Genomic DNA, 12,342 nt, shown 5'->3' with positions numbered 1-12,342 from the left:
TAATCCCAGCACTTTGGGAGGCCGAGCTGGGAGGATCACAAGGTCAGGAGATCAACACCATCCTGGCTAACACAGTGAAACCCCATCTCTACTAAAAATACAAAAAATTAGCTGAGCATGGTGGTGTGCGCCTATAATCCCAGCTACTCGGGAGGCCGAGGCAGGAGAATTGCTTGAACTGGGAGGTGGAGGTTGCAGTGAGCTGAGATCGCGCCACTGCACTCCAGCCTGGGTGACAGAGCGAGACTGCATCTCAAAAAAAAAAAAAAAAATTTACCATCCTGTTTCTCAGAGGTAAACATCAAAATGTTAATAATGCATATACTTTTGAACTTTTCCTGTCCATACACTGATATTTAACAATTATTTTTAAGCTGCTTTTTTTTTTCAGTTAACTATATTGTGAACATCTTTGAATAAATGATTCTTTTTTTTTTTTTTTTTTTTTGAGACAGGGTCTCGCTCTGTCACCTAGGCTGGAGTGCAGTGGCTTGACCAAGGCTCACTGTAACCTCTGCCTCCCAGGGTCAGGTGATTCTCCTGCATCAGCCTCCAAAGTAGCTGGGATTGTAGGCACCCGCCACCATGCCCTGCTAATTTTTGTATTTTTAGTAAAGACGGGGTTTCACCATGTTGCCCAGTCTAATGTTAAACTCCTGAGCTAAAGCAGTCTACTTGCCTCAGCCTCCCAAAGTGCTGGGATTACAGGCATGAGTCACAGAACCTGGCTCCTGAATGGATGAGTCTTTATCAATTCTCAATAAAAGCAAAGGACATATATCACATTGAATTATGCTTAAATGATGATATTTCTGTAAGGAGTCTGATAATATGGTCCAGATGCATTCTGAGAGTTCAGATATAAAGTAGATGCTTTCGTTGACTGTAAAAAACAATGTTGTTTCCTTTTCAGATAAATACTGTTAATCAAGAAAATACATGCCAGAATCCTTTCTTTTCCTTTAATTTAATTTCTGTAATTTAAAATTGCTTAAGGTAGGAAGACAGAATTTTCAAGCTCCAAATGACTTTTGACAGTGGCTTGGCCACCTTCATTTAGTCAGTCATATCTTTAAGTGTTTGATTTCCTAGCTTCTAAGGGCTATCACTAGGGGGACACATTTTAGGGTTGGGTTTTGTTTTGTTTTTCTGTGTTTGTTTTTTGCTTATTTTGAGTAGTGCAAGGTCATGGTACCCATAGAACTTTACTTTGTGTCTGCCATTCTTAAGAGACTGTATCAAGAGAGCAATCTCAGTTTTATTACAAATAATTGCTGAAGGAAATGGAGTATATTGATTAGATGAAAATGTTTAAACACCACTATGCATGTGACATCTATTTTGCCAGGATATAATGCAACGGTCCTGGCCTATGGGCAGACTGGCTCTGGAAAAACCTATTCGATGGGAGGTGCATACACTGCAGAGCAAGAGAATGAACCAACAGTTGGGGTTATTCCTAGGGTAATACAACTGCTGTTCAAAGAAATTGATAAAAAGAGTGACTTTGAATTTACTCTGAAAGTGTCTTACTTAGAGGTAAGCAATTTACGTTTAATTATTCTGAATTCGAAATTGTCTGTGGGTCGAAAAATAAATCCAAATCAGGTTTTTCCTGACATGACTCAAATTAGTAAGTTGCATTTTAATGAATTGATAGAGAAAACTTACTGACTCAGTTGGATCTGGCTCCCACCCACCCAGTTCTTTCCTTGGTGTTAGAATAGTCTGTTTAATTTGATTGTTGGAGGAATTGGCATTGCCATATAAAAGGATGATAGGAATTCTTTTTTTTTTTTTTGAGACAGAGTCTCGCTCTGTTGCCCAGGCTGGAGTGCAGTGGTGTGATCTCAGCTCACTGCAAGCTCCGCCTCCCGGGTTCATGCCATTCTCCTGCCTCAGCCTCCCGAGTAGCTGGGACTACAGGCGCCCACCACCACACCCAGCTAATTTTTTGTATTTTTAGTAGAGACGGGGTTTCACTGTGTTAGCCAGGATGGTCTTGATCTCCTGACCTCATGATCCGCCCGCCTCGGCCTTCCAAAGTGCTCAGATTACAGGCATGAGCCACCACGCCTGGCAGATAGGATTTTGGCCTCTGTTACTGATTACCTGTAGAGTCTGCAGAAGAGTGTTTGATTTCCCTTTACTGTTTGAGACTTAAATGATAATGCTGTTGCCTCATGAAGAATATTATAAAAACCAGCTGAAATATTGAACTGTATAAGTGGTGATAGAGTGTGTAAACAGATATTTATTGAGAACGTACCATGTGCCAGGCCCAATTCTGGGCACTTGGGTATATGAGGTACTTGGTATATATCAGTGAACAAAACAAAAATTCTAGCCCTTATGGGAGTTTGTGTTCTAGTGTATATTAGTATAGTTGTAGACTGGCCGATTATATCTAACTTCATAACACCAAAAACACATGTTTAGGGAACTGATGGCTTCTGGGAAGCTAGCTAGTTGGTTCCATAGCAGTGATGTCTTATCCTTTAGGGGGTAATAATTAAACTTATATAATTTAAGCATGCAATTATAAATTGTATGTGAATACTTTATCCTGAAGTTCAATCTCAACATGCTAACAGGTAAAGAGATGTAGAACTGGAAGACAGAGGATTACATCATTAAGATTAGCCTTCTTGGCCAGGCCTGGTGGTTCGTGCCTGTAATCCCAGCACTTTGGGAGGCCAGGGCGGGAGGATCACTTCAACCCAGGGATCTGAGACCAGCCTCGGCAACACAGTGAGATCTTGTCTCTACAAAAAATTTAAAGATTAGCCAGGTGAGGTGGTGCATGCCTGCAGTCCCAGCTGCTCAGGAGGCTGAGGCAGGGTGGAAGGATTGCTTGAGCCCCAGAGTGAGACCTTAAAGGCAGTTTTTAATTGTATTTATTTATTTATTTATTTTGAGAAAGGGTCCCACTTTCTCACAGGTTGGAGTGCAGTGGCAGAATCATAGCTCACTGGGGCCTCCAGCTCCTGCTCAAGCGATCCTCCCACCCCACCTCAGCCTTCCAAGCAGCTGGGACTACAAGCGCATGCCACTTCGCCTGGCTAATTTTTAAATTTTTGTAGAGACAGGGTCTCACTATGTTGCCCAGGCTGGTGATGGACCCCTGAGTTCAAGTGATCCTCCCATTTTGGCTTCCCAAAGTGCTGGGTTTATAGGCGTGAGTGACTGTGCTCAGCTAGATTAGCCTTCTCAAGTCTCTTGATTAACCTAGTTGTGGCCAACATAATTGAGTATCAAAATAACTCCAGATCATGATATGTTAAATAATAGCAATAGCTGTAATAGCAAACAAATGTAGTGCTTATATGTGCTAAACACTGTTGTAAGTACTTACAATTCTGTTTCCTGTTGAAATATTAGCTACCACTTCTTCCTTTTCCATCCACCCCCATCTATGTACCTGTTATTCACATTTTAACAAAATGGGTTAATGTAATGCTATTATGATGCCATCAAAGAACTGAATTTGTGTTGCCATGTAACTTTTCATGTGTCTGCTGTTCCTAAGAGACTCTGTCTTAAGAGAGAGGATGTGGAGAAATAGGAACACTTTTACACTGTTGGTGGGAGTGTAAACTAGTTCAACCATTGTGGGAGACAGTGTGGCGATTCATCAAGGATCTAGAACTAGAAATACCATTTGACCCAGCCATCCCATTACTGGGTATATACCCAAAGGATTATAAATCATGCTGCTATAAACACACATGCACACGTATGTTTATTATGGCACTATTCACAATAGCAAAGACTTGGAACCAACCCAAATGTCCATCAATGATTGACTGGATTAAGAAAATGTGGCACATATACACCATGGAATACTATGCAGTCATAAAAAAGGATGAGTTCATGTCCTTTGTAGGGACATGGATGAAGCTGGAAACCATCATTCTGAGCAAACTATCGCAAGGACAAAAAACCAGATACTGCACGTTCTCACTCATAGGTGGGAATTGAATAATGAGAACACTTGGACATAGGAAGGGGAACATCACACACCGGGGCCTGTCATGGGTTGGAGGAAGCGGGGAGGGATAGCATTAGGAGATACACCTAATGTAAATGACGAGTTAATGGGTGCAGCACACCAACATGGCACATGTATATGTATGTAACAAACCTGCATGTTGGGCACATGTACCCTAGAACTTAAAGTATAATAATAATAAAAAGCAATCTCAATTTTGCTACAAGTGATACGTGAATTCATTCTTATAAAACATCAAGTAATTACCTATAGGGTTACGGTCCTTTTCTTAATTCTACAAGTAATACATGTTCATTATGAACAAATTTTTAAATGTAGAAAGTCACAAATAATTTTTAAAATTACCTATGATCTCACCACCCAGAGATTACCACTGTTAACATCTTGTTTTTGCCACTTTATTTTCAACAATATCAGATTTACAATGAAGAAATTTTGGATCTTCTATGCCCATCTCGTGAGAAAGCTCAAATAAATATACGGGAGGATCCTAAGGAAGGCATAAAGGTGTGTTTGTCTCTCATTTGATGTTATTAAAAAATTTTAGCAATTATAATACTAAAGTTCACATCCCTTTTATCTGCCACTGTGGTTTTAAATGACTACTATCATCTGAGTCAGGTTTTGTGTGGTCCTAAGTCCCTTTGTTAATCTAAAATTTCTAGATGGGAGCTCTTGTGGGGGAGCAAGGAAGGACTCACATTCAGTTTTGTCACCTTCCTGTTACCTAGAGGAATGCTAATATCAACTAAATATTATTTACAGAGTTCTAAGGCTGAGCAGTCCAGTATGTTAGCCACTAGCCACAAGTGACTATTTAAATTTAAACAAATTAAAATGGAATAAAATTTTAAAAATTCAGTTCCTCAGGCACACTAGCCACATATCAAGTGCTTGATAGCTACATATGGCTAGTGGTAACCATATTGGAGAGCACAGATAGATGCAGAACATATTCATGTATTTTCTTCTGGGTCGTTGTTAGCCAGCTACTAATGCATGGATATGATTGAACATATCTATATCCAATAGAAAATTCTATTGGACAGTACTGTAATAGACATTGTGCTGGGCTTTGGGATGATATTTTTAAAATTGAAAAGTTAAACAATATATAATTTTTAAAACATGTAAGTATCATAGGAAGAAGAGATAGCTTATTTGAGAATCTTCTGTTAGATGGTATAGATGCAAGATGAGGAGCTAGAACTGAACAGAAAATGTGAGGCAAAATTGAGAGTTTCCTATGTGGGAGTGAGCCAGATCCAGAAGTCAGTGTTGAAAACAGGCAGAGCTTGAGTATTCAGGAGTGGGAAAATCAGAGGCTGGAAGTAGATGAGACTAGGTAGTACTTTGAGAAAACTTGGAATAATATCTTACTCCTCCTTCCCTTCTTCCCTTGCACAAAGAAAAAAAAAAGAAAGTTGAAGATTTGGGGTACCAGTGAGGGGCAAGTGCCTGTGCTGCTGATTTTTTTTTTCTGGGGCATTAAGTTGTTAGCCAGCTACTAATGCAAGGTTTAAAGGATCAGCCCTGATGAGCTTGGAATATACAAAGATGATTTGGATAGTGAGGATAAGAAATCTGGACAAAATACATGCTATTGTACTGAGCCAGCACTTGACCCTGTTTCAAGATCTTTTATGTGCCCCATGTTAAGGCAGGAATTAAGTCCTAAGAGTTGTTTGAGGTGAGATTTGCAATACAGGGAAGTATAAGTTCCTGACACAAATTGGTAAGGACGAGTTTGTAAACACTCTTCAGATGAGATGGATAGGCTTTAAATGGTAGAGAAAATAAACAAGGATATTCTTATGGTAAGGAATAGCTTTAGCAGGAAAGCAGAAAATATACACCTGAGGGTAATAAGACTACACAAGTCTGTCTGGATTAGAGGATTTGGGCTGAGAAGTAACAGGGGATATGTTAGGACCAGATTATGAAGCCGGGCTAAAGAGCTTAGTTTCTATCCCTGTGAACCATATATAAACTATGTAAAACTTCTGAGTGAGGGATTACTATGGCTACTTTTACCAAGTTTTTATCTTATGTGTGTATCTCTCCAACTCTGTTACAAGTGATATGTGAATTCATTCTTATAAGGAATTCACCCTAACCTGGAGGTCAGGGGAGTACTTGGAAATCTCTTTGTATCTTCATTATCTAGCACAGGGCTTAGTAGGTTGGTGACATTTTAGGAAAACCAAACAGAAATGGATTGAAAAGGAGAAAGACTAGGATGAGGAAGACCAGTTGGGGAAACTGTTGCTTATTTTTTAGGTGTGAAGTAATATGGGCCTGAACTAGGCAAGTAGATGTGTAAAGGAAAAGGAAGTGATGGATTCAAAAGGAGAATGACTAGTAGTTGGTGATAGACAGGATATGGAGGAGTGGGAGGAGTTGAAGGCGATGTGAGTTTTTGAGAATATGAGACAAGATTAATAGAAATGGAGAAGTATTATAGTAGAGAGAATTAGTGTTTGTGGGAAGAAGATGAATTTGGTTTATAATTGACTGATTTCAGAGTATAAGTAGTAGATCATTAGAAATAAAAGACTAGAAATTAGGGCCACAGAAGTAAGTTTGGGAGCTATGAAGTAATAAAATTATAGCATATTGGAGCTAGAAAAGAGTTCATAAGCCTCTAGTCCAATCACCTCAGAGGCTCCAAGAGATTCAACTTGTATAAGTTCTCCCAGGTAAATACAATACTAAGCCTGGGGCCCTGTTTTCCTGGCTTCCTAATCCGGTGGAGACTGTACCATGCTATTTCCTCTAGTGAAAATGAGGTTTAAAATGAATCAGAGGTACAGAGAGGAGCATGGGGTCAGATAGAGGTGAAGGTAACAAAGAGAAATGCCATCACTGTTTGTGCTGTACTTGCTCTCCTTGGGACCAAAATTAACTTCACTTGGGGTTCCTTGGAAGGCACATAGCCATTACTACCCTAAAATCTTGAGATCTTTTCTAGCTCCAGTATTGACTGGCACCCTTGTTTCTGAAGTTCCTAAGGAAGATTGGAGACCTTGGTTTCCAGCTATCTTCACAGAGTTGCTAGTTAAAGCAGTTCTTATCACCATGACTATTCTATTTGAGGTTCTACTAGAGCATCAAGGCATTTTTTAAACCAGAAATCCGTATATTTCTGACCAAGCATTTGAAGTATAAATCATAAGGGAATTTTCTCTTTCTTGCAATTAGATTGTGGGACTCACTGAGAAGACTGTTTTAGTTGCCTTGGATACTGTTTCCTGTTTGGAGCAGGGCAACAACTCTAGGACTGTGGCCTCCACGGCTATGAACTCCCAGTCGTCCCGATCTCATGCCATCTTTACAATCTCCATAGAGCAAAGAAAGAAAAGTGACAAGTAAGTTACAATTTAAAGAGTCAAGATTTTTAGTATTAGTTCTATTAAGGTTAAACATTAGGCTGCTTCTTCAATTGATTTGGCAAATCGTCAGACATCAGTATTGTGAGCACGAGTGACTAATGGAGCCACTTTGACTGACTTGAAAGAAAATGAGAGCTGACAGGTCAGCTTTGATACTCAGCTAGTCTCAAGCTTCTGTACCATTCTCACTGTGTCTTCCTTTCATTATCACAGGAATAGCAGCTTTCGCTCCAAGCTGCATCTTGTAGACCTTGCTGGATCAGAAAGACAGAAGAAAACCAAGGCTGAAGGGGATCGTCTAAAAGAGGGTAAGAGAGTAATTAAGGTCACAGTTGTAGATAAACAGTTCTAGTACTCTTGTTGGTATTGGTGGTGTTTCGACTGGGATTTGAGATCACATTCTAACAGTAACTACGATTTAGATTTGAGGCTGACTTTAGAAATAGTGAAAAATTGTTTCTTTCCCTTGCACTCATTCTCTAATTCAGGTATGAGATTTGGATCTGGCCCTTGGTTTGATTTCACCTGGTCCAGGCAAGTTTTAGTTTTAGTTTTATTTTGTTTTGTTTTACCCCAACTATTTATAATTAAAATCAGTATCCTGATTCTGTCGTTTTAAGTATTCACCATCTCTTCCAGATATTGTCACATATAAACCTCAGCACAATTTCCATGCCTTTATTCAAGTTGTTGAATTTGAAAAGTGATGAAATTCCTAAGGCTAGAAGAACCCTGTGATGTATGTTATTAGAAACCTTCTTCTAACATGATAGTGACCTGGTAATCTGCATGCCTTGGGAATGATCTTCAAGTGATTATTAATCTCTCTAATAAAAATTAACATCCAGCTCATATATCTCAATTTTGTTCTTAAGGATATCATAAAATAGTTCATCAGATGCCTTGCTAAATCCAGATATACCGTATCTACTGTATTTCTCATAGCTACCAGCTTAGTAACAATACAAAAAAGAAATAAGGGTTTTTAACCTAAAGTGCTTTTTCTTGGTGAATTCAAGGTTGGCTTCTAGTGCTTATTCTTCTGTTTCTAGGCTCTTGCATGCTGTCTCTGTAATAATCCACTCTAGACTTATATCAAACCCACTGTTGGTAATTTATGGAATTAACTTTTATCCCTGTTTTGAAAATTGAAATTGCATCTGCCCAGTCTTCTGGAACATATTTCTTTGTGATTCGTCAAAGATCGTTGACATAGCTTCAGCAGTCTCATTTGAAATTACTCTCTGTTCCCTTAGCTATAATTCATCTGGTCCAAGATATTTGAACTCTTATTAAAGCAGTTGGGTTTACGCTTACTACCTCTTTACTCATATTGAGCTTCATTTCTCTCTTGGGAACTGAGAAGGCAGAAGGAAAAATAGTAATCGAGGAATTTTACTTCTATCATTTATCATTATTATACTGCTGCCACTGAGTGCAGACCTGTTTCTTCCTTATTCAGCTTTTTGTTCTGAGTGTCATTCAAAGTACCCTTTTTGTTCTATGTTTGCACTTGAGATTTAGCTTTGCTAAGACTATTTTTAAAGGCTGTTATGCTTTCTTCATCTTCTTTTAGGTGTTCAGTTCCAAGTTGTTTTATTTAACAGCTTTATTGAGATATAATTTACATACTATAACATTACCCATTTAAACTATACGTATCAGTGGATTTTAGTATATTCACAGTTGTACAATCATCATCATAATCTAATTTTAGAACATTTTATCATCCCAAGGAGAAGCCCCATATTCATCAGCAATCACTCCCCATTCCTACCCCCTTCCCTGGCCCTAGGCAACCACTTAACCTACATTTCATATAAATGTAATCATACAATATATTGTCTTTTGTGACTGGCTTAACCTAAGATTTTCAAGGTTCATCCATGTTGCATCATATATCAGTACTTCATACCATTTTTTTTTGGAGAGAGAGAGAGTCTCACTCTGTTGCCCAGGCTGGAGTGCAGTGGCACGATCTTGGCCCACCGCAACCTCCATCTTCCAGGTTCAAGCAATTCTACTGCCTCAGCCTCCCATAGCTGGGGTTACAAGCATGTGCCACTATGCCTGGCTAATTTTTGTATTTTTTAGCAGAGATGGGGTTTCATTCACCATGTTGGCCAGGCTGGTCTTGAACTCCGGACCTCAAGTGATCCACCCGCCTCGGCCTCCCAAAGTGCTGGGATTACAGGCGTGAGCCACCATACCCGGCCTCATTTCTTTTTATTACTGAACAATATTCCATTGTATGGATATGCCACATTATGGTTGTTCATTCATCAGTCATATCCAGTTTTCTCTGTTACGAACTTGTGTGTGTAAATTTTCATGGGGACAAATGTTTTCATTTCTCTTGGGTATATACCTAGGAATGGAATTGCTAGGTCATATGGTAACTCTGTCTAATTTTTTTAAAAAAATAGAAGATATAATTATATAACTAACGTACCATAGCACTCACCCTTTTAAAGTATACAATTCACTGATTTTTAGTATATTCACAAGGAGTTGTATAACCATCACCACAATAAATTGTAGAATATTTTCATCACCTCAGAAAGAAATCCATACCCATTAGCATTCACTCCTTATTTCCCCCCAGTATATGTTCCTCACCTCTCATCCTAGGCAATAACCAATCCTCTGTCTCTGCTGATTTGCCTATTCTGGGCATTTCATATAAATGGAATTATACAATATATGGTCTTTTGTGACTGGCTTCTTTCACATAGCGTAATGTCACAGTTCATCCATATTGTAGCATGTATCAGTACTTAATTCTGTTTTATTGCCAAACAATCTTCCATTGTATGGAAATACCATGTTTTTATTTATCCATTCATCCCTTGATAGACATTTGGGTTGTTTTCATTTTGGGTTATTATGAATAATGCTACAATGAACATTTGTGTATAAGTTTTTCTGTAGACCTGTTTTCATTTCTCTTGAGTGCATACCTATGAGTGGAATTACTGGGTCATATAGTCACTCCATGTTTAACCTTTTGAAGAACTGCCATCACACTGTTTTTCAAAACAACAACATCATTTTATGTTCTCACCAGCAATATATAAGGGTTCCAGTATCTCCACATTTTCACTTGTTACTTATTTATTTTTCAAACTCCTAGGCCATCAGATTTGCTTGTTATTATGCCTTTTTAATTATAGCTATCCTAGTGGGTACAAAGTGGTATCTCATTGTGGTTTTTATTTATATTTCACCAATGGCTAATGATGTTGAACATTGTTTCATGTGGTCATGGGCAATTTATATATCTTTTGGAAGAATGTCCTTTCATATCACATTTAGGCTTTGACCCATTTTGAGTTAATTTTTGCATATGATGTGAAGAGTGGTCCAGTTTCAATCTTTTGCATCTGTATATACAGTTATCCCAGCATTGTTTGTTGAAAAGACTATCCTTTCTCCCATTGAATTGTCTTGGCATACTTGTCAAGAAGCAACTGGTCTCTATTCCTTTGATCTGTATGCCTTACGCCTTATGTCTTCATTACTGTAGCTTTGTGGTAAGTTTTGAAATTGGGAAGTGTGAGTCCTCCAACTTTGTTCTTGTTCAAGATTGTATTGGCTATTCTGGGTCCCTTTCATTTCCATATGAATATTAGGTTCAACGTGTCAATTTCTGCAAAGAAGCCAGCTGGGATTTTTATAGAGATTTCGCTGAATCTGTGGATCCACTTGGAAAGTATTGCCATCTTAACAATATTAAGTCTTGCAAATGTTTGAACATCAGATGTCTTTCTTTTTCTTTTTCAAATTTTTTCAAATTTTTAATTTTTATCTTTATTTTATTTTATTTTATTTTATTTTTGAGACAGTCTCACTCTGTCTCCCAGGGTGGAGTGCAGTGGCGTGATTTCGACTCACTGCAACCTCTGCTTCCCAGGATCAAGCTATTCTCCTGCCTTAGCCTCCCAAGTAAGTACCTGGGATTACAGGCACATGCCACTATGCCTGGCTGATTTTTGTATTTTTAGTAGAGGTGGGACTTCATCATATTGGCCAGGCTGGTCTCAAACTCCTAACCTCAAGTGATCCACCAGCCTTGGCCTTCCAAAGTGCTGGGATTATAGGTGTGAGCCACCGTGCCCGGCCTCTTTTTCTTTTTTTTAGCGACAGGATCTCACTCTGTTTCCCAGGTTGGAAAGCAATGGCTGCAGCTTCAACCTCCCAGGCTCAAGCAATCTTCCTATCTCAGCCTCCCAAGTAACTGGGACTATAGGCATGTACCACTACTCTTGGTTAATTTTTAATTTTTTTTTTTTTTTTTTTTTTTGTAGATGTGGGTTTCACTTTCTTGCCCAGGCTGGTCTTGAATGCCTGGCCTCAGGTGATCTTCCTGCCTTTATCTCCCAAAGTGCTGGTTTATAGGCATGAGCCACTGTGCTTGGAATATCTTTCTTTTTATTTAATTCTTTTTAAATATGTTTTGATAATTATTTTTTTTAATTTTCAGAGTATAAGTTTTACACTTCTTTTGTTAAATTTATTACTAAGTATTTTATCCTTTCCAATGCTATTGTAAATGCAATTGTTTCCTTAATTTCATTTTCAATTTGTTTATTGAGTTTTGTAGATCTTGTATCTGCAAACTTGCAGAACTTACTAGTTCTAATAGTTTTTTAAATAGATGCTTTAGGATTTCTATTTACAAGATCATATCACCTGTGAATAGAGATACTTTTACTTCTTTCTTTCTAGTCTGGATGCCTTTATTTCTTTTTCTTGCCTACTTGTCCTGGCTAGAAGCGTTTTATTCACAACGGTGAATAAAAGTGGTGAGAATGAATGTTGTTTTGTTCCTGATCTTAAGGGACAAGCATTCAGTCTTCGTTCTTCATAGGTGCCCTACCAGGTTGAGGAAGTTCCCTTGTACACCTAGTTTGTTAAGTGTTTTTATCATGAATGGGT

General features: G+C 38.4%; 1 protein-coding gene across 1 annotated transcript in view; it reads left to right on the top strand.

Moving 5' to 3' along the window:
- Positions 1-12,342, top strand: part of KIF4A (kinesin family member 4A) — a 130,012-nt gene that overhangs the window by 5,960 nt on the left and 111,710 nt on the right. Inside the window, exons 4-7 of the mRNA XM_021932678.2 lie at positions 1,349-1,539; positions 4,430-4,519; positions 7,214-7,380; positions 7,618-7,712. Of these exons, the coding sequence (XP_021788370.1) occupies positions 1,349-1,539; positions 4,430-4,519; positions 7,214-7,380; positions 7,618-7,712 (543 nt within the window). The remainder of the gene's footprint in view (positions 1-1,348; positions 1,540-4,429; positions 4,520-7,213; positions 7,381-7,617; positions 7,713-12,342) is intronic.

The sequence above is a fragment of the Papio anubis genome, chromosome X, assembly GCF_008728515.1.
Source record: "Papio anubis isolate 15944 chromosome X, Panubis1.0, whole genome shotgun sequence".
Lineage (NCBI taxonomy): Eukaryota > Metazoa > Chordata > Mammalia > Primates > Cercopithecidae > Papio > Papio anubis.
The sequence above is the reverse complement of the archived record's forward strand: the minus strand, read 5'-3'. Positions and strand labels throughout refer to the sequence as shown.